The sequence below is a fragment of the Trichoplusia ni genome, chromosome 15, assembly GCF_003590095.1.
Source record: "Trichoplusia ni isolate ovarian cell line Hi5 chromosome 15, tn1, whole genome shotgun sequence".
Classification (NCBI taxonomy): domain Eukaryota; kingdom Metazoa; phylum Arthropoda; class Insecta; order Lepidoptera; family Noctuidae; genus Trichoplusia; species Trichoplusia ni.
In genome coordinates this window covers 5,766,283-5,792,474 of record NC_039492.1, presented here as the reverse complement: position 1 = coordinate 5,792,474, position 26,192 = coordinate 5,766,283, and the positions used below count along the sequence as shown (strand labels likewise).

General features: G+C 39.6%; 2 protein-coding genes across 13 annotated transcripts in view; both read left to right on the top strand.

Moving 5' to 3' along the window:
• LOC113501159 (protein muscleblind) overlaps positions 1–8,300 on the top strand; it is a 95,082-nt gene extending 86,782 nt beyond the window's left edge. For 4 of the 10 annotated variants that reach the window (XM_026882205.1, XM_026882207.1, XM_026882204.1 and 1 more), the window contains 6 exons: positions 110–307; positions 1,844–1,933; positions 2,130–2,171; positions 2,251–2,374; positions 7,389–7,473; positions 8,107–8,263. In XM_026882205.1, the coding sequence (XP_026738006.1) occupies positions 110–307; positions 1,844–1,933; positions 2,130–2,171; positions 2,251–2,374; positions 7,389–7,423 (489 nt within the window). In that variant the 3' untranslated portion in view covers positions 7,424–7,473; positions 8,107–8,263. Of the gene's footprint in view, positions 1–109; positions 308–1,356; positions 1,567–1,843; positions 1,934–2,129; positions 2,172–2,250; positions 2,375–7,388; positions 7,474–8,106 lie in introns of all 10 variants that reach the window. The other 6 variants (XM_026882206.1, XM_026882211.1, XM_026882209.1 and 3 more) reach the window with 4 other exon arrangements.
• A 4,985-nt stretch (positions 8,301–13,285) lies between these two features.
• Positions 13,286–24,686, top strand: LOC113501236 (golgin subfamily A member 1). Of its 3 annotated transcripts, XM_026882312.1 has the most exons (14): positions 13,286–13,505; positions 13,592–13,728; positions 13,924–13,974; positions 14,183–14,354; positions 14,729–14,886; positions 15,229–15,391; positions 15,800–15,951; positions 17,038–17,184; positions 17,830–17,907; positions 21,273–21,496; positions 23,367–23,523; positions 23,737–23,892; positions 24,147–24,259; positions 24,388–24,686. In XM_026882312.1, the coding sequence occupies exons 2-14, from the start codon at positions 13,612–13,614 to the stop codon at positions 24,560–24,562; spliced, it is 1,863 nt and encodes a 620-aa protein (XP_026738113.1). In that variant the 5' UTR covers positions 13,286–13,505; positions 13,592–13,611; the 3' UTR covers positions 24,563–24,686. The 3 variants fall into 3 exon arrangements, with proteins under 3 accessions (XP_026738113.1, XP_026738114.1, XP_026738115.1); XM_026882313.1 differs by lacking the exon at positions 17,830–17,907; XM_026882314.1 differs by lacking the exons at positions 17,038–17,184; positions 17,830–17,907.
• The last annotated feature ends 1,506 nt before the right edge of the window (positions 24,687–26,192 follow it).

Here is a 26,192-nt window from a genome sequence, read left to right as displayed (position 1 = left end):
GGCTTTTCTAAATGCAATACGTTGTGGATTTAAACGCAACATGATTTGCTGTAAAATGATGACAACGCGAGTAATGCTTGAGTAAATGTACAAGTATACTGAGTGTTAGTGTTGGTGTGGTGTGCAGGCGACGTCGCCGTACCTGTCGGGTGTGCCGGGCGTGGGCTCGACATACGCGCAGTACTACGCGCCGCAGCTGGTGCCGGCCGTGCTGGGCCACGACCCCGCCGCCGCCGCCGCCTCGCCGCTCGGCGTCATGCAGCAGCCCGTGCTGCAGCAGAAACTGCCGCGCACCGACCGCTTAGAGGTAAGCATTATGCACATCACCTATCCCCTTAACTGGCCGTTTACACTCGAGTAGCGCTTCCCCATGTTGCCACATATGCCGGGGACCGACCGATCAATTCTTAACAATAAATAGGCAAATCTTAAAATGAGGTCCAATTATTCCTTATCTAACACAATAGGTGTTACAGTACTAATAATAAATATGTCAAGTTTAAACCCGTATTAATAAACCGCTCCCATTTAAAAATTTAGTTTAAAGCTTCATTTTATAACTTAGCGATAATGAAATTTGAGAAAACTTATTTGAAACAAGTGTTTTTGCAAAGCTGACATTTTGACTGTGTGCTCTGTTTGTGGCAGTGCTTGCAATACTGAGAGCGATTTATAAATATCGGTAAGTATGTCGGTCCCCGTAGCAATCTTGGGCCTCTGTGCCGTATGTCCGTCCCCGTGTGTCTGTGGCGCGCGGCCGCACTGGCCCGGTGCGTCTGCGTGTGCGCTTCGCGAGCAGCACTCGCTTTCTCCCTCTGGTGAAGATCCTACACTGTCAGCACAATCTCGGCGCAAACTGCGCACGCTCGTGTTTGCCCAACAGGTGACTATGGCGAGCTGTCGCCAACCTGCGTTGCGCCGAGTTGCGCTAACAGTGTAGACGTGCCGAAAGCTTCACAGTCGTCTATCGAACTTGACTTAGAGAGTTTAGAAACACGAAATTCTTTGCTGATCAATTAATAATGAAAATTATGTTGCGACGGATGCGTAAATCGTTGATTTGAAAAACATATTAGGCCTAATTCGAACTTTTATCTACAATTCAATACAAAGCGGCGTCCGGTCGAGGTCAATACAGAATATGAAATTGTATTATGTGACAAAATGAAATCAATAAAATCCGTCACAAATGACCTCTGTAACTCGCTGTATTAAATAAATAGTAAGTAGAGATCGCGGTGTTGTGTGAGAGTATCGTACGCGGAAGCACTGGTATCGTACACGCTAGCTAGGCAGGCAGAGGGTAGATGAGCGCGGGGCGCGAGCGGCGGACATGGCTGGTGTGTGGTGGTGCAGGTGTGCCGGGAGTTCCAGCGCGGCGCGTGCAAGCGCGCCGAGTCCGAGTGTCGCTTCGCGCACCCGCCGCCGCCCGTGGCCGCGCACGACGACGGCTGTGTCACGGTGTGCATGGACGCCGTCAAGGGCCGCTGCGTCCGCGACCCCTGCCGCTATTTCCACCCTCCCCTGCACCTGCAGGCGCACCTTAAGGCGCAGGCGCGCGGCGCGGTACGCCACCAGGCTGCACGCTCTCGCCTCGCTCGCTCGCGCTCGCTTCTGTTCTTCCGCTTGGTCTCGCTCGCCGCGACGCCGCTTACGTTCGCAGAGCTTTGTTCTGTTCAGTTCGCGCCGGCTCGCGCCACGCTTCCGTCGCACTCACGCTTAACTTTTATTTTATTTTTATCTATCGCATAATATCACCTTACGCCGAGCTTTAGGTGTATTCTGTGCATCTACTACATCGTTATTGTTTCTGTCCCGTCCTGCGACGCTTCGCTTCACGTAGACGGCCGCCGCAGCCCAGCAGCCGGCAGCGAGTGCGACTTCGGAGCCGGGCAAGAAACGGCCGGCGCCCGCCGAGCTCGAGCCGCCACCGGTACAACGCCAGCTTTGCACGCTTCTCCTCCGCTCCCGCTCCCGCCCGCACGATCCCTCCGCGCGCCTCTCCCTCCTGCTGCGGGCGAGCGCGGCGCGGCGCGAGGGCTCCCCCCCGCCCCTCGCGCCCCGCCGCCCTCGCCCGCACGAAGCCCACCGCCCGGAGCCCCCGTTCAACCGTTTGTTTCTCGTTTCAGATGGACATGAAAAGCGTCGGATCCTTCTACTACGATAACTTCGTAAGTATCATACGCGACAGTGACACTATTGTTGCTCCAGCTACAACTTATAGCTAATACTTATTTTTACTTTCTGCAGGCCTTTCCTGGCGTGGTGCCGTATAAGCGACCCGCCGCCGACAAAGCGGGCGTGCCCGTGTACCAGCCGGCGACAACCTACCAGCAGCTGATGCAGCTCCAGCAGCCGTTCGTGCCCGTGTCATGTGAGTACCCCGCGCCCGCCACGTCCGCCCCGCCGACCGCGAGCGCTGCGTCGAGCGTGTCGGCGCCGCCGCCGGCCGCCCCCGCGCCCGCGGCCGTGTCGTCCGCGCCGCAGCCGCCTGCCCCCGCGCCCGCTCCACCCGCGCCGTCGCCGCCCGTCAGCGCCGGCGCGTCCGACCCGGGTGCGCCCGACCCCGCCGCCATGGCCAAGGAGGTCGCGCAGAAGAACTACGTGGCGGCCCTCGCCTTTGCCGCGCAGCACTCGGCCATGGCGCAGGCGGCGGCCGCATACACGCAGCAAGCGCTGAAGGCCCGCGCCGGCATGCAGCACGCGGGGCTGATGCGCGCGCCGCACCCCATGATGATGCGGCCGGGCTGGCCCGCGCCGCCCATGCCCGTGCCATACTACCAGCAGCCGTTCATGTACGCGATGCCGCCGCCCACGCCGCCCACGGCGGCCGCGGCGGCGGCGGCTGCGGCTGCGGCGGCCGTCAACCCTTACAAAAAGATGAAGACGACATAGACGCAGGCGCGGTCGGCGGGGCGCGGGACGCGGGGTCTCCGCGTAGAGACTCGTACGTGTGCGGCCGAGTGTCCCGCCCCGGCCTGTCGGGGCGGTTAGCGCTAGGCGTGTTGTCACATTTGTATTGTATTATTGTAAGGACGAAGCGAGCGGCGTCGCCCTCGCGGATGTCTCGGTAGTTTTACGCTATATATATATACTACTGTATCTCTACTCACTTACCGTTATTACCCTATGCGTGTATATTTCTCGTATCTACGATCCCGGTAATAATAACGCTTGAGATGCATGACTGTACGTTTTTTTATTACCTCTTGTCGATCGTCGTTTATCGTGAGTACCTATCGTCGTACTGAGAGTTGAGCGCTTGGTCCGTCGATCCCGCTACGTACACGCTTGTTCTCGGAGGAGCTCCGCACGGGTGCGCTTTGGCCGATGTGTCGATCCCGTACCTACCTAGTGGTTACCGGCTTGCAACAGCAGGCCCGCACCTAACACAGCTGCCTTCTAATTTTCGCATGGAATAGAATCCAACACCCCTATACGTTTGGCTCATCAGGTATTTTTCTCATTATTCTAGTGGCTCCCGTGTGCGCTAAGTGTGCCGACGTGTTCATCAGTAGTGGCGCGGGGGTGACGAGCGTCACCTCCGCAGTTTTCTTTCGGTCGCACCTCCTTCTATTTATTTAAATCGCTTTCTGTTTCATGCCTTCCGAATGACGCTTCGGCTGTCGTCTGCATTGCAATCTTTTGTCGCTTTTTGTGTCGGGACGGACAGGCTGTGCGCCCCCGAACGCGCCGTACGTGGTGTACACCGACGAGCGCGGACAGGTAACGTGTTCCGCGTGCCGCACCTCCCGCCCCGCTCGCACTCGCCCGCACTCGCCTCGCGCCGCTTGTCGGAAGCTTCACTTCTACCTGGAGACGCCTAATACACTATGAAAAAAAAACTATTGACGAATAAACAATGGACAGTTTGGAAAATAATTACAACTTCTAAATTAACTGATATTATTCCTCGCCAGAAGGCACACTGCTAACCAGAGTTAAATAATAATATGTCTAATAAACCATTTAAGACAGTTTTGTCGACTGTGAATTTCAAGTATTGGACTGTGCTTTGGCGTCTCCATAAGCAGTTAGCACAAGTGGCGTGCGAGGTGACTTTGTGTTAACGCAGTATTCGTCAGTATTTAGTTCGCTCCACGGCACATCCTTGCGCTATCCCCGGCTATCCCCGGCTACCCATGGCTGCCGCCACCCGCACTGACCGGCTCACGAAAACCTTGCCTCGCTCTAACCAGTACGCTATCGAACGCATATCACCCCTACACCTCTACGACTGCCGCTTATTATGTTCTGTTCACAAAGCTCGAAGTCAACATACTTTTAATATTCGAAAATTAAACTAAGTATCAAAGTTGTTGTGACTATGTGTTTTAGTAAAATGTATGGGCCTAACATATTCTAATAAGAATTAAGACAATATACATATTTCATACAGCTATAAATTTGCCTATGTCATAATCTTGTAAAAAGTAATCCTTTTATTCGTATAGTAATTTAAAATTTGATAAAATGTGAAGAAGTAAATCTTCCAACTTTGGATCTCACATAGAACTTCAGAGCTTGCTTCTTCACTCGGCTTCTGTAGAAGTATTTAGTATTAGTTTGTGACGCTTGAGGCGAGCTTAGTAGGTTGAACCAACGCTTGTTAACAATGAGCAAACAACAGACAAACACGATCACTACTAGCGGGCCATTCACAACAGCGGGACAAGGTGCGCTTGGTGAAATGACGCTTTTTAATCAACCTGACAAGACGCATCGAAGGAAGACTATAAGGAATAGCAGTAATAATATCGTGATAATATGCACTTATCTGAGAATATCTTCCTTGATTGCTGATACAGGCGCCAGGCTGGACACGTATTATTTGTGTATCTGATCGGCCAGCACACAGTGGAGGTACGAGGACTCAGCGACCGCTCTGTGACGGTCGCCGGCTGATGGCATCGCTTGTCAGCCGTCTCATGTTTCTATGTCACCATCACATCATCTAGTCATTGTGCTGTATCTGTATCAATATATATTGTAATGAACAGTTGATGCTACAACTTACTTGTTGATGATTTTTAGTTTTGTATAGTGAGACATACTTGCTTTCAAATGTGGAAGAAGTCACTCTACAGTATTGCCTTGCTTACACCCGGTAAGATACAATCAGCTTACTATAATATCCTCAGTATAAGTGATTTCCTGTTTGGAGCCTATACTGAAACACGCCGCCTGACACTTGCATGGAATTGCAACGATAACTTTAAACGCTACCTTACCTCAATATTATGCTTCTAATGATACCTAATCTAATCAACTCGGCAGTTTCAGTAAAGGTCATGTTTATTATTGAATTTTAACGAAGCCATTTTATTATACTAAACAGTTGACCGTCTTATTAATATTCTTAAACTTGCCTAATAATGTTATGATGTGTGTAAATATAATGTTAGTTGTTTGACTTACGCTGGGTCAACTGTTTGGTTACAGTGAAATTCACCTTTTGGCCAATATCAACTATCAACTGCTAATAAGGGGGTTTATTTTACACTCATTTCAATGCTTTTTGTAAACAATTATTTTATGCGTAGTTGGTAGTTGAAGTGACGATGGTGAAAAGAAGAAAATTCGAAGTTCTTATTGTAACAAAATAGTAGAAGTAAATAATATTCTATCCTAAACATGTTTGTAACCTCCTATATGCATAAGGCACGTACACTTGACAATGATTTGCTCTCGCTACTTCGAATTTTCTTCCATATGCTTAAAATGCTTCGCCGTTGCGGCTTCAATTCCTCGCTTACGACTTGTTGAGGCCTCTCTGACGCTTATTTAAAGTGTTCACGTAGATGTAATAATATACTTGGTTTTCTTTTGTTTGTCGTACAGTAACCGCACTCTCTAATGGTCATTATGTTGCAGTTTGTACTACCACTAACATGTCACGTCCAGAACTGTCATGTAAGCTAAAGGTATAAATTTAATTTGTCTATTTACATTATAACCATGACAACGTACCGATAAGCATGACGTCCTCTGTTCCTCTACTGAGAACATCGGAAGATCTAAAATCATCACAGCCGACGCAGACACATGTCGTAACTCTCCCCACACAGCCTCTTTTAGCTTTATTATAGCAACAGTTGGTATTTATGGGTACACTTTGGACGCTACAAAACCTCTAGTACGCCCTTGCCCTGGTAAAAGTTGTCTAGCATCATGCTTAAGCTTTTTTGTAAAATATAGTCACGCTTAAATAAGATTGGCTGCGCAATAATGATTATACTTCAAGCGTTCTGCATGCCATTTAGATATTATATATTCATACCTACTATGTGCATAGTGCAGCGTACTTACACTCTCTGACGGTTGTGGAAGCTCGGTCACGAGAATAACTCCAACTGTGGGCTCTTAATTTACTATTCTTTTTAATATTGCATACTATTATCCCAACAGTAGTACAATATAAAGGTGACACACATGATTGATATCAGCGCGCACGTAATTCAAAAGAATGCTTGGAAGCTCCAATCATATTGTGCAACGAATCTTGTAAAGTTCTTGTAATATTGAAGCAGCAACAAGATTTGATTTCGAGCAATTTTCGCCTTCCGTGTGTCCCGTTTTGTGTTAATGTTATGTAGCGACTGAGAAACTACACACGCATACCTACTCTCTTAATATCTATCACTTCGGCAGGTTAACACGAGTAGGGAACCTTAATTCAATACAATGTGCTAGGTTAACTGTAGTCAACTATTTATAATACTTTGCTCTTTGATATTACAAAAACTATTTCAGCGTTATTTTTCAGACGGCTGTGCAATGAGGATAATGTTCAGTGTCAGATGTATGAATGTCCAATCAGTGATGAACTAGACTTTAGCATTAACACTATTAACATAACAATTCATAAACCGTCGTTACTCCTTAATCTGACAGATATACTCTTACATATTTACACTAGTGTTTAATAAGAGTAGTTTATATTTTACTATACTTAAAATTAAGTAACGTTATCGACTGTTTATGAAGTAGAGTTATAGTTGTAAGCTGCATACGAACTATCGTTCTACAATGCGAATATTGGTGACACAAGTGGTTAGAAAAAAAAATACTTTTGTTTATATTAGAAATGCACTAGTGATGTAGATGTATCCAAATGTGGAACAAGATGGAATGAACCAAAAAGTTTTCATGTCCAATCACAAAATGACTAATTTGTTTATAACAAGAGATTATTATTGAAATAAGAATCAGACAACGAAAACAACCAACGAATATATTATACTCCAATTTAATTACTGTTCAATATTGTGAAAGCATTTAAATACCGCTGTGTCGAACATCGTAAGCATTGTGGGACTTTCGGTTCTTATGAACATGAAATAAGGTAATGACAATAAATACTAATTGGCATGTTATTATATTTGCAGTTACTGGACACCCTCCCGGTGTGCCAAGATTTTAATCGACAAGGATGTACAAGACCTACCTGCAGATTTGTTCATATTCGTGAAGGTAAGGACAATACAATACACTCCTTAAACTAAGGCTCATTCTCTTCTGATCTACTCATGAACAATACATGAATCACTGATTTATTGTTAACGTGTTACTAATCAATTGACAGAAATACGTCAAACTTTCAGATCATGGATAGAAATGTCCCCTTTCCTCCTCCCTTGTATATCTGCATGATCACCACATTTTTGTATTTTCATCAATAGCGTAGTTTTAATATATTAAAGTAGAAAATCTATCTGTAGACTGAACTAAAACTATATAACCAGTTTAGTTTAGATATTTCTGTTTTTAATTCAATTACTATTTAATGTAACACTTTTAAGTACCTATTAGTTGAAAATGGTGTAGTTTCACTAGTCATAGTTTTTCGCTTAACATTTCATATACTATGTAGACATAATTTAATGTGAACCCCGTGTTATGCACTGAGTATCGTTTAGATCATGACCATAAGATAGTTATCACTCTATAAAATGTTAGATCATAGAGACATTGTAGCGGTGCATAATACATGGATCTCATCTCTCTTTCTATTGTGTACCCTGAACTGACTGTGTCTGTGTATGGTGTGATGTGAGGAAGAGTGTACCGGAGAGCGGGGCTGACGGAGTTGTCGTGATGTTGCAGGGTGCGGGCTGCAGGTGGTGGGGTGCCGCGTGGTGGTGTGTCGCGACGCCGCCGCCGGCACGTGCCGCCGCGCCGCCTGCCGCTACTACCACATCCCCGTGCAGCTGCCGCCCGCGCTGCGCCCCCCCTAACCGGCCCCGCCACCTTCCACCGCCGCACCCTCGCCCCCATCCCCCACCCCACCCCTCATGAGCACCAAACCCTCCAGAACCCAAGTCCCTCATCGCCCGCGCCCCGCGTTATCCATATCGATCGCGCCTCTGGCACACTCGGGAAAGGCAGGTTCGGCAAGTATCCTACTGTCGCTCCCGCGGCTGAGGTGGTGATATCTTAGTGAATATCGGTTAGTGTAGAGCGGCCGGGGCGGGCCGCGTGCGCGCGCGCTCGCGGCCCGTCCCCGCCTGGAGTGCGTTAGTCTTCGGGAAAGAGTGTGTACATAAGTAGCGGGATATGATTCTCAGGCACGGTCATGCGATTGTGATATGAATAGATTTCGAGACGCCGGAGCCGTTTGAGTAATTTTATCGAGATCGTACCGAGATCGTCGAATAGTAGTTAGTGAGGTTTCAAATGTTTTATTACTATTGTATATTTTTTTTAAGATACGATATGAGTTCCTGTAAAGATCGGTGCGGTCGTCAGCGGGCGCCGCACGAAAACTTTGTTGTATATAAGCAAACGATGTAATGTTTACGGGTGGTGCGAAAGCACCGTCCCGGTCGGCCGGCCGCGCCGGACCCGGCCAGGCCCGCGCCGGCTAGCGTCCGGGCGCGGACGGCCGATGGGGACGCCGGTGTCAAAAGTTGCATCACCCCACTCCTAACGTGAGCATTTTTGTGAGAATTATGTTACTTTTTTACGTACGTTATAAATTTATTTTTTTCTAGATGACAAGTTTTACACTAGATTAGATTAAGTGAGTCAGTAATGAAACACCAATAGAGTAGCCGCTTCTCTCCCTCGGCACTGAAACTTTTGACGCCGGAGCACAATTCGCGTGTGTCGAGCGGCGCGCGCAGCCCGCGAGTCGGACGCGCGGCCGCTCGCTGCGACTAGTCGGTACGTCGTTCTTCCCTTAAGGAGCCATCCAGTTCGCACCACATCCCACATCCCACGACGCCGATGCGTCGCCCGGTTCACACATTAGCATACGATCACGACACTCGTAGAGTGATAGAGGACAGATATTCATAATACAATGAAAGTTATCGGACAATATTAAAACGAAGAAGGCATACTTCCAAGCTATTTACCTAAATTCTAGGATAGAACGTCGGCTTTTATTCCAGATAGATTTTGCTAGATAATCATTCTTTTCCGGTCGATTCCCGTCTATCGATGCACAAAATATTACCGACGATCGAGTCCGATTACCTCTCGGTGAGTACAGCATAAAGAAATAGCTACCTATATTGTTTTCAACACAAACAGTATTAACGTTTTGATCAAATTTATATCGTCGTATGTATGTAGAGGTGATATGCGGATAGAGAGAGAGGCGGGATCGCGCGCGCCGAGCCGCGCCGAGCCCGAGCGGCCTCGCGACCGCTCGCGCCGCGCTCGCAAGCCCGCGGCCGGCGCGCGCGACCCGAAGGCATGGAAGCCTAATGCCTAATATTATTCCTAGTCCATATCCTTTTTGTTGATCAGTCATGCGATTAATGTTAGAATAAATATTAATAATTTGATTTATTCCTCCCATTTAGTGGATATTTTGATAATGATATATTAATAATGAAATATTTAAGATACATAATACATATTTGATTCTAAATCCTGATAAAGTGACACTACGTTAGTAATTTAGTCGGAGGGATACTTGTGCCGTGATTATATTTTTAGGTATATATTATGAAATAATTCCTAGCGTCGGAATTAAAGAAGTGATTAATGTGTAAGCGTGTTATATTTATTGTCGTAACGTAAGTGGAATGCCATATCGATAAAAGGTGAATATCGGATGCGGAGTCAAACTCATTAGTAACTCGTTGCGTTTGTGTTTATGTTGATTGTTATTATCGGTCCCGTGCTAGTGGCTAAGGTGAACACTTCACTTTTATCAATACGGCACTATGAGTCTTAAATATATAAGTTGTCATTTATTTTTTGTTAAAATTTATCGTTTCATGAATTATTTGTTGCCTATAATTTTTATAATCAAAATTTTATGATCTGACGCATTTATTGTAAGACAATCGATTACTTTTATAATTAATTAGTGTGATAATAATAATTATGGTATCAAATTGCCGTTATGAAATATAGAACATCGAAAGTATCCTTCCTGTTTAGAAGGGACTCTTCTGGCCCAAGGTTTCTAGTGGATTTTATATTTTTCTTTTGTTGTATTTTTAATGTTGCGTGTGTCTTACACATAATATATTTCATTTTTGTGATATTTTTAACTATAAAGTACTGTTATTATAAATCCAAATGGAATAATGATGACCTAATTAAATATTCAAGAATTTATTTGTAAATCACAAAAAAAAATGTAAAACTGTAAATATATTGACAAAAAAATGAACTGCAACACAATAATTGATTATTATATCTCTCATCAAATACACTGTAAGTTGTTTGAATACCTAAGTAATGGTATCTTATTATGTAGTATGTACCTACAATCTACTTAAAGGTAAACCGGTCCAGTGAACAAAGTATTGATAATATTGTGAACATTTTTTTATTCACGAACAATCACAGAAAGTACATGACATTGTAATATTATTTATGAAATTACTATGTGATGTGATCTTCGGATCAATTTTGAGTACAGTATAGATAATAAACAACTGAATATGTGATCTGATTGTTTCATTCTGTTGATGACTACCCGAACCTCTAAGAAATAATATTTGATTTAAGATGTGTCATTGGTCAATCTTTCGCCTTAAGCAAAGAGGCCTTTGCACTACAGTGGAACATGCTGGTATTCCCCTATTACAATATCAAATATATAAGATGACAGACAAGAGGAATCCAGAAATATTTATTGGTTTGTATGGATCTTGTTTTTGAAGTAAGTATGTAGGTAACTATCTCATCACTATACATGACTTTATCTCAAGCACTTACACAAATCCGTAGTTTAAAATAAGAACATCTGGGTTCATAAAAAGTCAAAATATTAATACAGTCTAGTTTTGTTAGCTCAGACTATATTTTGTAATAGTCGATTACAACCTACAACCTTCCTGTGCGTAAAACTCGCAGTTTAACTACGCTTGTTCCCATTCTTTTAAATTTAATCGACACGATTACATATACGTTAATAACATCACTGCCAAAACGTAAAATACGCCAAAGCTAAGAAAAATGGTACAAAATAAGGTCAGGTCAACTATACATACTTGAATTAAAGTCTCTAATGTTATTAGAGCGTAAGGCATCCTTCAACGTAACCTTGGCCCTTATCCACGTGTCAATTCTGTGACCTAAAAAGCAATGAGGTCACGCTACTCAACCGGGGGACCCGTGATGAGATGAATGAGAGAAACATGTTGGTACTTATTCTGCGCAGTTGACAGAAGGTTCATGTGTAATGTACTTTAACCAGTGAGTATTTTGGTCTCAAATGGACGTTATTTTTAATTCAAATTACAATCTTATATCTTATCAAATTGTATTTTGTGTAAAAACATTAACTGACCCGAAAAACGTTGATTTGCTCTAAATTATTTTTAGGGAATTTCAGGTGAAGAAACGACATTAGGTACATACAACAACCCTTATCCCTTATCTGGTATACATAGCACAGGCTGATTCTCACTAAACGTGCACACAAAAATTCATAATAGTAATAATTCGAAATAATATAATTCATTCCCTTTCGGAAGAGTACGGTAACTATTTAACGGACACCCTTGGAAGTCGATTATAGCTGCGAAAATATAGCCCTCCTTTAAAGAAAGGTACCATCTACCTCAATACTAAATTTCCTCGAAAGTTAAGAAGAGAGCGAAAATACACCATCTGTGAAACTTTAAAGTGCCTAGCTATCATGGTTTACGAGATACAGCCTGGTGACAGACTTACGGACGGGAAGAACGACAGCGAACCCTTTGTAGTATCTTGGTTTAGTAAATACTAAATTATACTACTAGGACAACTACCTATTATTACGCTCTAGCACTGTGCACTTGATGTAAGTATTACAATAGGCATAATAAGGATGATGACTTGGAAAAAAAAATAAAAGAAAAAATCATTTGATTAGAAGAAGACGTTACATTAGGCGTCACGGGCTTGAGACATGATGATTTCTCAAAAAATAACGTACATTTATTGTTATTTGATAAATTTATGCTGGCGGGATAAAAGAAAAATTACGCATCCATTATTATTATTTCCTTTGTTTAAACCTTACACCATATAAATTACATTTTTAAATAGATATAAAAAAACAACATATATTTTAAAATATAAAGAATAGTGTCCAACCGGCAACGGGCACAGGGCCAGTGGTCAGGGCTCCAGAGACAGGAACCTCCTCACGAACGCATCCATTATTATTAAGCGAACTAGCTCTGAGATCTGAAAAAATAAATAAAAAATAAATAAATAATAAAAAAATAAATAAAAATAAAAATAAATAAGCAAATTCAATGCCTTGCACAGTAGCACTATAAACAGTATTTTAGAATGATATAAATCATCAAAATACCAATCGTTTGAATTTCTTGAACTGCTCCGATACTCAAAAAACTTAGTGCAATGTCCTATTTATTAATACTGTATTCTGACTTAGACAAGATTTTAAGAACATGTTTTAGTCGATTGATTAAATTTGCAATTTTGTCACAACTTAGCTAACCTCAGACCCTTGCTCTTAATAGTCACACTAACTAACCTGTTAGACCAGAACTGAAGTTATTATTAGTATCTATGTATTTAGTAGGTCTTCGTTCACTGTAATTAGTATAGTGTCATTAATTTGTGGTATAATTTCACCATAACTGCATTTAGTTACCTCATAATAGTTTGCTACGTACAAAGTTTACACAGTCAAAAATAATCTTAAAAATTAATTATACTTTACTTTTGAAGATTAAAGTCGATCAGATATAATTTTAAATCAAATTTAACAATCGACTTACCATTTTAAATTCTGACTGTATCTGACAAGTACCACACTAACTTCACAGATTTCGATGTCAAACTGTCAATGTCAGAAATTACATGTCACAATTTTTCAGTGACATTTGAGTGATTAAGTGATCTTTTTTTTGTGCGAACAATTTCTAATTTACTCCTAATTAATTGGTGTTTAAACTGGTTAAGCAAATATGTTCTCTTCAGGTGTTAGGTGTTTCCATGTTATAAATATTTTTTTTTGACTATTTAAATGTAACTGGTTCTCTACGGGATTCGCATTGCATTATTTTCGCTCAAAACTGGTAAGCTATCGAACGTTATCATGGTCATTTGCATTGGCGAACGAGTTAAGTTACTACTGTCGGTGATATATTTTGATTGTTTTTAGAAACGTCACTGCAAGTTACAATGTTCGCGAGTTTGAAAAGTAAGATAAAAGAAGAAACTGGCAGTGACATCAGTAAAATAACCAGTAGTTGGCGGAGCGGAGCCTTTCTCGGCAGAATTACTCTCAGAGACGACTCGGTAAGCCGATAACGTGTTCTATCGATTATCATTACGAAACTAATTAAGTTGTGATGTTATTTACAGTCTGTTTATTCAGTTATGCTAAACTACATTGTGTTTAATCATATTATTTTATGGTTCAACATAATTTTTAATTGATTGTGGTGTAAAGGCTGTCATATTGACTTTCGTATTAATTTATTTGATTCACAGTCAACATCTAGCCCTTCCAGTTCCGGTGGTCATGGAGATTCTACTTCAGATGTAAGTCATTAAAAATCAAAGCTTCTTCAAAAGTTGTTCATTGCCACATTTATTATTAATATATATTTTTTAATAAGTAGATCCATACTTTAAACATAATATTATTGTGAAATTTGAACTGATTCACATTTCTTAACTGCATGGTCATAGTAATTCCTTTGTGAAAAATGATTTTTTTTGTAATAACTTCTTGCTTTGTCTTTTACAGTCAATATCACCACAACTGGAGTCGTACTTGTCAGAGCGCACAGGTGGTAAGATCGACCAGGCTGTATTACAACAGCAGTACTCCTCTCAATTGGAAGCCAAGCTGAGGGAGCGAGACACCTATTGGGAACAAAAGATTGAAGAATTGAAACTTTCACTTGCATCGGTGCAAGGTCAGTTGGCAAACATTTACAAGTTTTTAATACTTTAGTAGGTAATTACTGATATACTCTGCATTGGTATGTTGAGTTATTTTATAAATATCTTAAATCTCGTATGGTACTTTTAATTTGTTGGAATTTATTATATTTTCATTTACTTAGTTGTCTGCTCTGGATAACGAAGCCATCATAATAAAGCATTTATGATTCATCGCAATACCAGCCTTAATACATCCCACATATCACACTTGCATGAAGTGGGGAAGGTCCTGAAATCTTCTTTAAACTTAATATCAATAGATGTTAATCAATTTCATTCTTAGTGTCTTCTTAAAAAAATTACTTTCTGGCTATATAATGGATTATAACAATCATTTTCTCTCTAGGGGAAGAGGCAGCAGCTGCACAGGCAGTAGCCCGTACCGCGCAAGCCGAGGTAGCTAAAGCAACCACAGAGCGAGATGCAGCTAAAAGACTAGTCACAGAGTTGAAGACACAACTGGCGTCCGCAGAACGCGCGCAAGACAGACTTGACGCGCTCAATGTGAGCAAAAAACACTTGTATTGTACTATCTTGGCTTTTGTTTAAACAGTAAGAATATGGGATAAAGTTATAATAATATGCAAACAGGCGGTTGCAATGTGTTCAAGAAATTTTTCAGAAGCTATTACATACATACGTAATCATACGTGTCTTGTGTGAGTGACTTGAATCTTTGCGAAACACCCTGTGCCATAAACATAAATTTCTTACAGCAGTAATCACTTTTCACAGAGAAAATATTTTTTTTCACTGCACATCTTTTTTTCGGCAGTTTTCTAAACAACATTCGCTTTGTTTACTGTCTACTCATAAGTTTATAACTAATGAATACTATGTTCATAGGAGGAGTTGGAGCAGTCTCGGCGCGAGTGGGCGCGCGAGCGGGCGGAGCTGAGCGGTGCGCTGAGCGCGGCGGAGGCGCGCGCCGCCGACCTGGCCGACAGGCTCGCGCTCGTGGCCGCCGCGCTGCCGCCTGACCATCCGCATCATCACATGCATGACGATGGTGAGGACGCACAACTTAGAAATAGCTGTCAAAATATATCAGGCCTGTAACATGTCTGGGCAAAAGTCAATGAAATATTTTGATGCCCAAATAGCTAAAGTTACCATGCTTAACACACTGTGTGCGACGTCTTGATGGTTTGATCCTCGCGTAGGACAAGCCTTTGTGTGATTCACGAATGCTACTCTGTCTTTGCACAGACGATTTGAATGTTTGTGAAAGCACCTGCTACACGAGGATTATATTACTTGATGTAGAAATTCTAAACAATTTGCTTCTTTCAATTTGATTAAAGTAACCGAGGATTCACAAACATTTATTGACCATTTCGTAATAAAGTTTAGATCTTATTTTTAGTTTAGTTTCTTGTTCATCTTGTGCGCTAACATACTTTTTATTTCCATACAGACAAACGTGAAGTGACTCCAACAGAGTGTGCTGACTATGACCGCGTGTGTCGTGAGCGCGCCGTTCTGACGCGACAGCTACAGGAAGCCAAGATGGCGCTCGCTGACGTCAAGACCTCCTGGAGTGGGCAGATAGCATCGCTGGAGACACAGGTACTATATTTTGTTAAAATTTTGAGTATATGAACCTTGGATCATCTATGTCTAGTTCCCTGTGGAGCAAAGATGGCCCCTAGTAGATGCCTTTTTTCCCAATAAGGTTGCAAAGAGTTTGATTCTTGCAAAATTCTGCCGATGTTTCTGTTCGTGTAAAAGTGCATTTAGGTGTTGCATCAAATAATAGGTAAATCCTGGCAATTTTAATGTCAAAATATTTGTAAACTGCGACAAACCTTGTCATAGCGTGTTGAAGTCGTCATAATATGTCCATTAATTTAGTACATATATCATTGCATGAACCATCAATGTACGTTATGTGTGATGTGCATTATAAAGGCGTGAGCATGAAGCATGCAACATTAACCGACAGTAAACTAATTAAAATGTACATATAAGTGTCTGTTCTTAATAATAACACATTAACTGCTACTGTACATAATTATAGTTCTTCTTAGTGCATAGTATAAAATATGGTTGTGGTAAAACCTGATTTGATTTGCCTCAGATATTTGTATGCTCAAGTAAGTCAAGTATTTCTCAGGCAATGTTTGAGATGGCTTTCAGTTTTATGTGTGTAGGTGTCTAGTATAGGTATAGGCATATTTAATGAGTAGTGTTTTTTCTGGTTGGTAAAAGGAGAAAAATATGTTTTCTTAAGAGTATTTTTTTGCGTTTAATTATGGACGCGCTGAAGCACTTAACAATTTAATCTTAACGTTGTTAAGCACATAGATTGTACATATTATTGATGGGAATCGGGTGTTTTTAAGTACTGATCAGTCTGGATAATAAGTTATAATAATTATGCATGTTACTGTTAAATATATAATGATAAAATTAGTTTAATATTCTAAGACTATACTGTCTTAATGAAACATTATGGTATTAATGAAACATGTATGATGTAAATAGAATATTATATGTATATTTTTATTTTATTTATATTTAATTGCCGTGACCCTTCACATGTTAAGGTAGGTAGATGTAATTATTATTAATTATTAATTTATGCAACAACACACAATACATTTTACAATCATCAATCTCTACAATAAGTCATCATGTAGAGTTGTGACGTAGGTGGCGCGACTGTCGCGGCAAGCAGGCGAGGAGGGATCTGAAAGGAGACGGGTAGAGATCGAAAAGAAAGAGATGCAAGATAAACTCAACAGTGCCGCCGCGGAACTAGAGAAAACTAAACAGAACTTGGCGAACAGTGAAGCTAAGGTATATATACTTTTTATTGTAGTGTAGATTTATCGTACGTTATTATGCCTACTTGTTTATATGTATGAAGTTTGTATGGTGGCGCTAGACGTACTCACTCTATTTTTTCTACTAAGTATATTTGGTCTTCCTTCCTTTTTCTTTGGAGAAATTCTGGTAAATGTTAATAATAATTTCTTTAGAATAATTAGGTTTGTAGATTTTACAATGGGATAACAGTTTTTAGAGTTTATAAAAAAATTAATTTGAGAAGAGCTACAAAATCTGGCTTTGGAAACTTAATTAAGTGAATTTAATTCTGTAACAAATATTATGTTCGAAAATGTAATTATCTGGATCAATAAACGGTCCCAGAAGGGGTCAGAAGAGGGAAACTGATAGTTTACTATAATTCAGTAACAAAGTCACGCACTTATTTTTTAAGTGTAGCAAAGAAGCCATATTTCATCCCTCTCTCTTTCAGCTCTCAATGTATATACTAAAAGAAACGCTATTCTAATTATCTTCGTATATCTAGCTATATTATTAGGCAGCTATTTTTCAACCTTCACGAAACAAATCTTAACAAAAAATGCTATTGTATCCTCTCTTCGGGTATACGGGGTGTGGTATTGTGTCGTGGTAAGCAAGCTAGTGGTCCGGCAGGTGGCGCGCCTGAACGGCGAGGTGCACTCGCTGGCGCTGGAGCTGAAGGGCGCGCGCGCCGCCGCCGACAGCGCCGCCGTGAGTGTCAGCCTCTACACCATATAGTAACACTAGTGTTGCCGCATACGCCTACACACGTGCCCTGACGCATTAACACTACTGGCAACATTGATGCTTACCTAAGATGGAACGCCATTAAAAAAATGACATTCTTAATTTAATTTAAGCGTGTTAAAAGGAGTTCGGAATCATTATTGTTTAGTGCTTTAATGCTACTATATACTTTTGTTTGTAGTTCTTCATCTTTGGTCTATAGTTATTGTATTATTAAATTTATTTCCATTACAATGTTAGTAGCATTTTTGGCGTTACGTCATCCAAAGTTAAGATCATGTTTTCAGTAACTTAGATTGTTCGGCGTCATTACACGTACCTACAATGAGAATCTAGCCGTATATTAATTAATTATTATAAATGTTTGCATTTAGACATTTTAATTATTAGATTTATATGTTTCGTCCTATTTTTATATTTTATATGTAAAGCTGTGTGTTCATTGTTGTCGAATTGTATGAATAACAGTGAATATATGGCCTTACATGATATGAAATTGCACTCTTGGCCTAGCTTTACTAGCTTTGTGTGTAATGAAGGTAGCTAGGATATCTATCGTTTCACTGGTTTTTAAAAGCTAATTTATTATATTGATTAAACAGTTTTCCTCATCCACAGTTTTAAGTAACTAATATAGTTTTCAAAAAGTATTTGTTGATATAGAAGACTAGATGGATTTTGGACAAATTTTCCAACAATATTTAAAGAAAACACTTTTACTTTTAAAAAGCATTGAAACAAAAATGTTAGTGGATATTTTATGCACATGCAACATTGTTGGCAATGATACTTATTAAATAATATTTTGTACTTGCAATATTAATTTTTAGAGATTCGTTGTATCATTTAAAACGATGTTACGTGAGCAAGAGATTTATTCTAATGACTAGATACCGTTGTCTAGATGTTTTATGTTAAAATCATCATAATAATTAATAACTTGAGAAAAAAACATAAAACTCTACTTTGATGAGTCGAAAATATTCAAGGTGGCTAAGAAACTTATTCTTAATAATTTTAGGAAATACTAGGTTTATTAGTTTTGTCTTGATTCTTAAGTGTATTTAATCAATTAATAAATGTACTGATTACAACGGTGATTGGATAGTCAAGTCTCACAAAAAATCACTATAAAAAATAACTTCTTATGTAGAGAAAGTTTGTACATCCATTACATCGCTCATTCTCGATTCTAGGTTTCGATTAGTTGTTGTGATCTTAGATTGCATAACAACATTAGATTGCGAAAGTCGATGGACATTTAAGTATAGACCTAAGCTTGGCCCAAGATGAGATGTGGACAGCAAAATACAGAGGAAATAGGCATGTGTAAAAGAACATCTATGGGTTATTGAAGGCTGATGATGATGACGTAAGTTATCTAATCTTTTTTGTGTATTGGCGAATATAAAATTACCATAAATATTTTAATTTTCTGTAGAATTTATAATATAGGCATGTCACTTTCTATGTGGGTTTGCCTTTACACAAAGCGGAAAGAATACCTTATGATCTTTTATAAAACAATTAGAATTGTTTTAAATTGTTGTAGGCAGTGTTTATAGACGTAATGTCATTGTGCCTCGTGATATACATTCCTTTATTCGAAAGCATTAGTCGGTTGCAATTGTTTTTATGGACTCACGACTCGATTTATTGTTTTTTTTATTGTTTCAATGAAAACAGACACCTAGACAACGGTTTCTGTTTATGTTCCTGTTCGTTATCGAATTTTATGAAATTAGTCCTTAGATTTTTTTATTTTCATAGTACTATATTGTGATTTAAGTTAGATATTTCCTGATGTATCTCTTTGGGTAGCTATAAGCAATTCAATACAAGTTTGTTAACGGTAGCTTTCTGATTACTCTGTGATCGAGTGGGTTGTTTTCCTCACTTTATTTGACCAGCTGATTGTCAACTGCGGCCGAAGCCTTCGTATTTTTAATGCAAAAATCTTTTCTCATAATTGTTCATGAATGTGTGTATTTTTGTAGTTCGGTCGCATTTGGCTATCAATCTGCACATCGCTTGCTTCAAAGGCGGGTATCAATAGTCTCTCTTGTTTGTTATCGAGACTCGCGTTGATAAATTGATTATGTACGCGACACGTGATCTTTTGTCACGACCAAATGTACGCCTTAGTCATTCACTTGACACAGGTGACTGAGCACCTATTGTTCCATTCCTATTGAAACCAACGAAACTATTTAATACAATAAAGTGCTACATTCCAAGTAAGTAATATTATACTGAATACATTTATATAGAGTACAAAATTTTAAGAAATTATATTTACACATTGTTGTTGTTTTGATGTGATGCACGGATTTGTATAAATAAATTATTTCAGTAAATATTTCTTTTTGATTTTCCCTTAGTTTTGCATGAGGTGTTGCTTGGCTAACAGCTAGATTAGTGTGCATGTCTGTGCTAACTTCTAAACCTGGTTTGGGAATACTCAATCTTTACTTAGTTTATGAAAAAAAAATTGTGATGTGGAGTTTTAATACTTTTAACAAATTATCTGATACTTTATTGAACTGGTTTGCAAGAATGATCCTAGGTATAATAAATAAGTTAGCATGACCTTTAAAAATTTTAGTAGTGTTATATATTAACTTAATTAAATTTACTTGGTATGACGTTACATTAGCATGTTCCGTAGTTAATAGCTGGCATTACGACAGTCCAGTGGCCAGGCGGCCGGCATTACGGAGTTAAAAATACAGTATTGCAACAAAACCGGAATGATTGCAAATGTTTACTCACAACACCTAGTGCTGAACTGGATCCCGCGAGAGACGCACGCCTGTCGAAACTCCGCAGTTTATAGTAAATAGTGCAGCAAGTTTAATGTTCTCAAATGGTGTGTGTATAGTCAAACAGCTATACAATTATAAGAAAGAGTATTTTCCATATATCTGCAGTGGTGTCTTCTGCAGTCTGTTTAACAGTTTAATTTCTTGTCCATACGCTGTCTCGAATACTAATTTGAGCTGTGACTCATGTTATACTGCTAGAGATTTAACTTTCAAACGTTATTATGAAAAATGTGTAAATATTTTTAATAGAACGCGAAAAACACTATCTTTGTACGTTTATATCACGAGTGTTAGTTTATCAGTCGATTAATCATAGCCGAGTGATAGATACACTGCATCAACAAGTGTAAGGAAGTGGGAAAAGTAACAAAAAAACAATTTACTGTTTTATTTTTACTATACAGTGTCAAAAATAATTACATTTTTTCTTTTATTCTCGTATCACGAATTTGCAAAGTTAAAACCAAAAATAAAAATAAAGTCTTAAAAATGGACGTATTACAGGAAAAAACAATGGATTTCGAAAGCCGCATCCAAAGTCTGACCGAAGAGAACAAAGAGCTGGCTGAGGCTCTGGAGAACGAGCGGACGCTGGTGAAGATCTTAAGGGAGAAGGTGGACAAGTCCAACCTGATGTGTGACGAGTCCAAGGCGGAGGTCAACCACCTGAACTCCATGGTGACGGAGATGCAACACGACTTCTTGGATATACAGAGGAAGTTTGACAAGTAAGTAATATACCTTATAAACCTACATGGTGTCTATACTGACTGGGTATCTTAGTGTATGTGACTTGAATATTTTTGACCCCGCGATACAAGCATTATTATTAATTCCTTAATGCGGCAGTCGTTTCTTTAGAAGAAAAAAGCAAGAATATAAAGTAGATGTAGGTACTACAAAGTTACCGTCTATTTTCCTCGCGTGTTTCCTTTATCGGGTAAAAAGTAGTTTAAGCTATCTCAGTTGCCATTTAGATCAAAATCGATCGCCTCTTCCATCTCATGATAAACTCAATCACAATCGTACATAGACCGAAAATGTGGTTAGTTCACCTATTTACTGGGCTCACTGGGCTGTATATGGTTAAAGCGCTGGTCTCTACAATATTAGTAGTACATAAATCGAATGAGCAATGAACATACCTATGTCGAAATTGTAATCGAAGTTACCTTCAATTCGATACACTTTCTACAATTACTGTGATAAATTCCTGAGTCTTATGTTTAGTGGTAACTTCATCGTATTGGAAATTGGAGACAATCATATATTTTAACTAGCTTCCCGCGGGCTCGCACGCTACTGTTTGATTTTAAGCTGTGTGAAAGCTTAAAATCAAATCGCCAATTTTTTATTTTGTCCAAATATTTCTCAAAGCAGAAAAATTCAAATTTCCTTTATATCTATTTTTTTAACACTTTGCTTTTTATTTCTCATGTCTAGTCAATATCTGCATTAAGGCCATTTATTACCTGTTGATAACATTTGGTTGCAAAATTAATGACTAACTAATCTCTAAACCATGTATAATTGTAATTGCCAAAGTACTTAAAGAAGCCGTAGAAAATTAATAACTTTTGTTCCATACATTAGTTATGTGTTGCCATGTGAAATTGGCATCGACTTAGAATACCTTTAACTTAGCTTTTAATTTCATTTTTTAAACAATAGGTAGTTTAAAACCGGTCAAGTGCTAGTCGGACTTGCGACACAGAGTGTTCATTACAAATAGACTTAATAAAAATAAATAGGTTAGGTGAAAAATAAAATGACCAAACGATCTACATTATCTTAGCGATTGTTGTTTTATAACACAGGCAGAAATTCATCATTTCACCTTCCAAATACGGAACACTAAAAATCTTAATTAATAATAGATACCAGCCTATATACATCCCACTGTTTGGCACAAACCTCTTCCCCTATAGAAGAGGTTTGAGTATTGTGGGTAAAATTTTACTTGGAGTGACTAATTTAAACAAGATTACTATTTTAAATATAAAGTAAACACAAGTCTCTGACACAGTTTAAAATGTTTGGATAAGGTAGTGTTAGTTCGAGGCCATAATAATGATATATCGTCACGGAAGCGTGTACCGTGGAAATCTGATTAAAAATTATGTTTAAACTTACTATTTGTTCTAGATAATATGTCTTAGAAACATTATTTGACAAAGCATAGGCTACCATGTAGTATCCTTAGTTAATTAGTGGCTGAATGTGTGAATAGCTGGTAAATGGTTTGCGTTAAAAAACCCCTGTTTCTAAAGTCCCTGTCTGTCTGTCTGTCCGTTACCAGGAATGAATGACCTCATGAATCGTGATAGGTAGACAGTTGAAGGTTACCAAGCTAAAAAAAAAACGAAATGTTCGTGGGTATTTTCTATCGACAATCGCGTTTCCTTAAACTCGTTGGACTCTCAGTGTCGTTAGAAATAGGCTGCTTTTGAACTCCTTTGTCAAGTCCTCTATCATAATATTGAAAACCTACATAGCTCAACTACAAACACAAACACTCAGAATTATCTATTGTCCTCTTTTGCTAATCGTTCCATTATCTTTAAACATTGCTACTAATTCCAATATTTCTTTTTACAGGGAAAAGCGTGAGAAAGACGAAGCCTTGCTGCGGAACGCGCACATGTCCCAGAGCATCGAGATGAGCCAGTGCAACGTGCGCTATCAAGAGGCCGAGATTGTGGAGCTGAAGGCTAAAATTACAGAATTAGATGCACTCATAGCACAGCATAAAGAGGTAAATATGTTTTTATTATAGATTTCTACGCGAAAAGAGGAGTGTTAAAGTTGGAGGTGTCTGTCTGTGTGTTTGTGGTATCGTAGCTCCCGAACGGATTAAGAGATTTGAATTTAGTACTAAAGGTGAATTGTACGAGTGTTATTAGACATTAGACATATTTCATAAAAATCTGTCGGTTTTTTTAACGAAATGATTCTTTACATGTTTCAGAATCAGGCAGCCTGTATGTTAATAAAAGAAAATGAGGAAGCACGAAAAAAGGAAATCGAGGATCTAAAGAAAAGAATTGACGAATTAATAGAAAACGAGACTGCACTCAAGAAGACTATACAAGACTTGGAAACTGAAATCTGTGATAAAAATAAGGTTTGTAATGTATATTTTTCAAATAAAAACGGGAGTCATTGTATCTTAGTCAGTAAAGTCCAATTTGATGTCCCTAATATAATCTATTTGTAACCCACCAATAATTTAGTATCATAACTTTTTATTTCGAAACTTCTACGTCTTTAATACTCCCAGAAACTTCAGCTCCTATATTTATGTTGACCAAAAATTCAATATATCTACTTAAGTGTAAAAGTGTGTTAGTCGCCTCATCTAAAGTTTTATCTTTCCAGAAAATAAAAACGTTAGATAACAGAATATCGGACATGAAGAAGACTCTACAACGTGAGCTGCAGAGCAGTAAGTCTGACCTCACGTCGGCAGAAGAACAAGATATTAGTAGAAGGTAAATATAATTTAATATAAAAGCTGATAAGGATTTAGACCGTATATTTCAAAATGAAACTCATTTTTCAGTCAATAAGTTTCAATTTTGCTTTGTCGTATAATTAATAATAATGTTTGTATTGGCAGGTACTTGAAGCACGTGGTGCTCCGGTTCCTGACGGCGCGCGAGCTGGAGGCGCGGCAGCTGACGCGCGCGCTGGCCGCGCTGCTGCGCCTGTCCGCGCACGAGGAGCAGCTGCTGCGGGCCGCGCTCCCGCCGCGGACGGGCATCGCCGCCTGGTTCCCCTCGCTCAACACCTGAGCGCAGGCCACGCCCACTGCTACACCGCTACGCCGGCCGCGTAGCCGCACACACACGGATCACTTAGGTGCTGAAGCGCACGTAAGTTATACACACACATCGAACTATATGGGACAACAGACTCGCAAGAAGGAATTAACAAAAGACTGTCGCGTTCCACGCAGAGAAACGAAATGTGACAGCTCCTGATTGGACAAATTTGACATGTAAGCATAAGACATAAGGTCCGATTTGGTTTGCACTGCAATGTAAAAGTGCGCGTTCTGTGTAACATGTAACGTATAGTTCAATGACTATAAATATAGTTAGGTTGATGCTGATTGTAAATATCCGTAGAGACCTCGTGTGCTCGAAGCTTTAATTACAATGAGTGTATAAGTTCTGTTGTAGTTTGTATTTACAAGGTCGCCGTGCTGTAGAATAGTTGTATTTGGACGTTAATACAGTAAACTTTCGAATATTAGAACAAAGAGAACGGGAAACAAATTGATGTTTGTTAGATTGAGAATCTCTAAAAGACATAATCCAATTAACATTCCAATAGAATATAAAAGGAACGAATATTATTTTTCTGTTTATGTTATACCATCAAATTATTATATTTTCTATTTGTTTAATTAGGTTTCTAAATTATCAACAATCAGTATTGATAACAAAATCAACCTTACCGTTTGGTAATACGAGTTGTTACCAAGATGACACTGTAGTCTCCAATGCTTTATCTATTTCTGTATGTATGTTATGTTTTAAGCTTTGGTCGGTCATACACGGAGTGCTTGAACTTCAATACCTTCAATATAGCTACAGTCGGATAGTTTACTTATAGTACTGCTTGAGTCTTGTGCGTTCGTTAATATGTTATTAGTGTGAGAAAAAGTCCAGCGGGAACAGTGAGTGTCGTCTCGCGGGTCCTCTTCAAGTCTCACTTACCTAAGGCCCATGAGGACATACTAGCACTTGTGCACTATACTCGACTCATTCTCAAGGAGTTCGTATATGACTGGCCGTAGTTCTTACCTTTTTGGCGTCGATCAACGAATTTAACAAGGTACCCTTAGGTTTTAAGCCATTATTTTAATTATTTACTTACATTCCTTGACCTGAACAGTTTCGCAGATTTACATTATATTAACAATGAGCTAATTCTATGAATCGTTACGATTCCATCCTTCACTTCTTGCCACTGCTATATTATATATTGGACACGTAAGATCTTGTAATAACTAAAATACATATATTTTATTTATATTCAAATGTTTAAGCATGTTTTTCTGTTTGATTACAAATTTAAATTTGTTTATTATTGCCATAAACAACATATTTTTGTATCCTGTTTTGTTTGAACAACGAATACCATTTTAAACGCTTGTCTTCCCATTAAAGCATGTTCAGTAGACGTGACACAAATAGCGAAATTAATTTAGGGACAGATGTTAAGTCATCTGTGCGCGCGGCGCTGTGTGCGTGCGATAGCCAGCTAATGTTTATTATTTAAGTTTTAATTTGACAGCTGTGTTAGTGTTCATGGTCACTGTTTATTTACGAGGGTTACCCACACATTGCGCCTCGTGCAAAGATGAGTTAAAGACAAGAAATTAGCCACACGTAGTTATTAGCTACACATAAGCGA

What these genes read in the sequence shown, in the direction of transcription:
- LOC113501236 (XM_026882312.1), top strand. Translation starts at nt 13,612, where the DNA reads ATGTTCGCGAGTTTGAAAAGTAAGATAAAAGAAGAAACTGGCAGTGAC. An exon ending in TTACTCTCAGAGACGACTCG is followed by an intron (nt 13,729 to 13,923) that starts GTAAGCCGATAA and finishes TTTGATTCACAG; the next exon opens with TCAACATCTAGCCCTTCCAG. An exon ending in TAGCATCGCTGGAGACACAG is followed by an intron (nt 15,952 to 17,037) that starts GTACTATATTTT and finishes GTTGTGACGTAG; the next exon opens with GTGGCGCGACTGTCGCGGCA.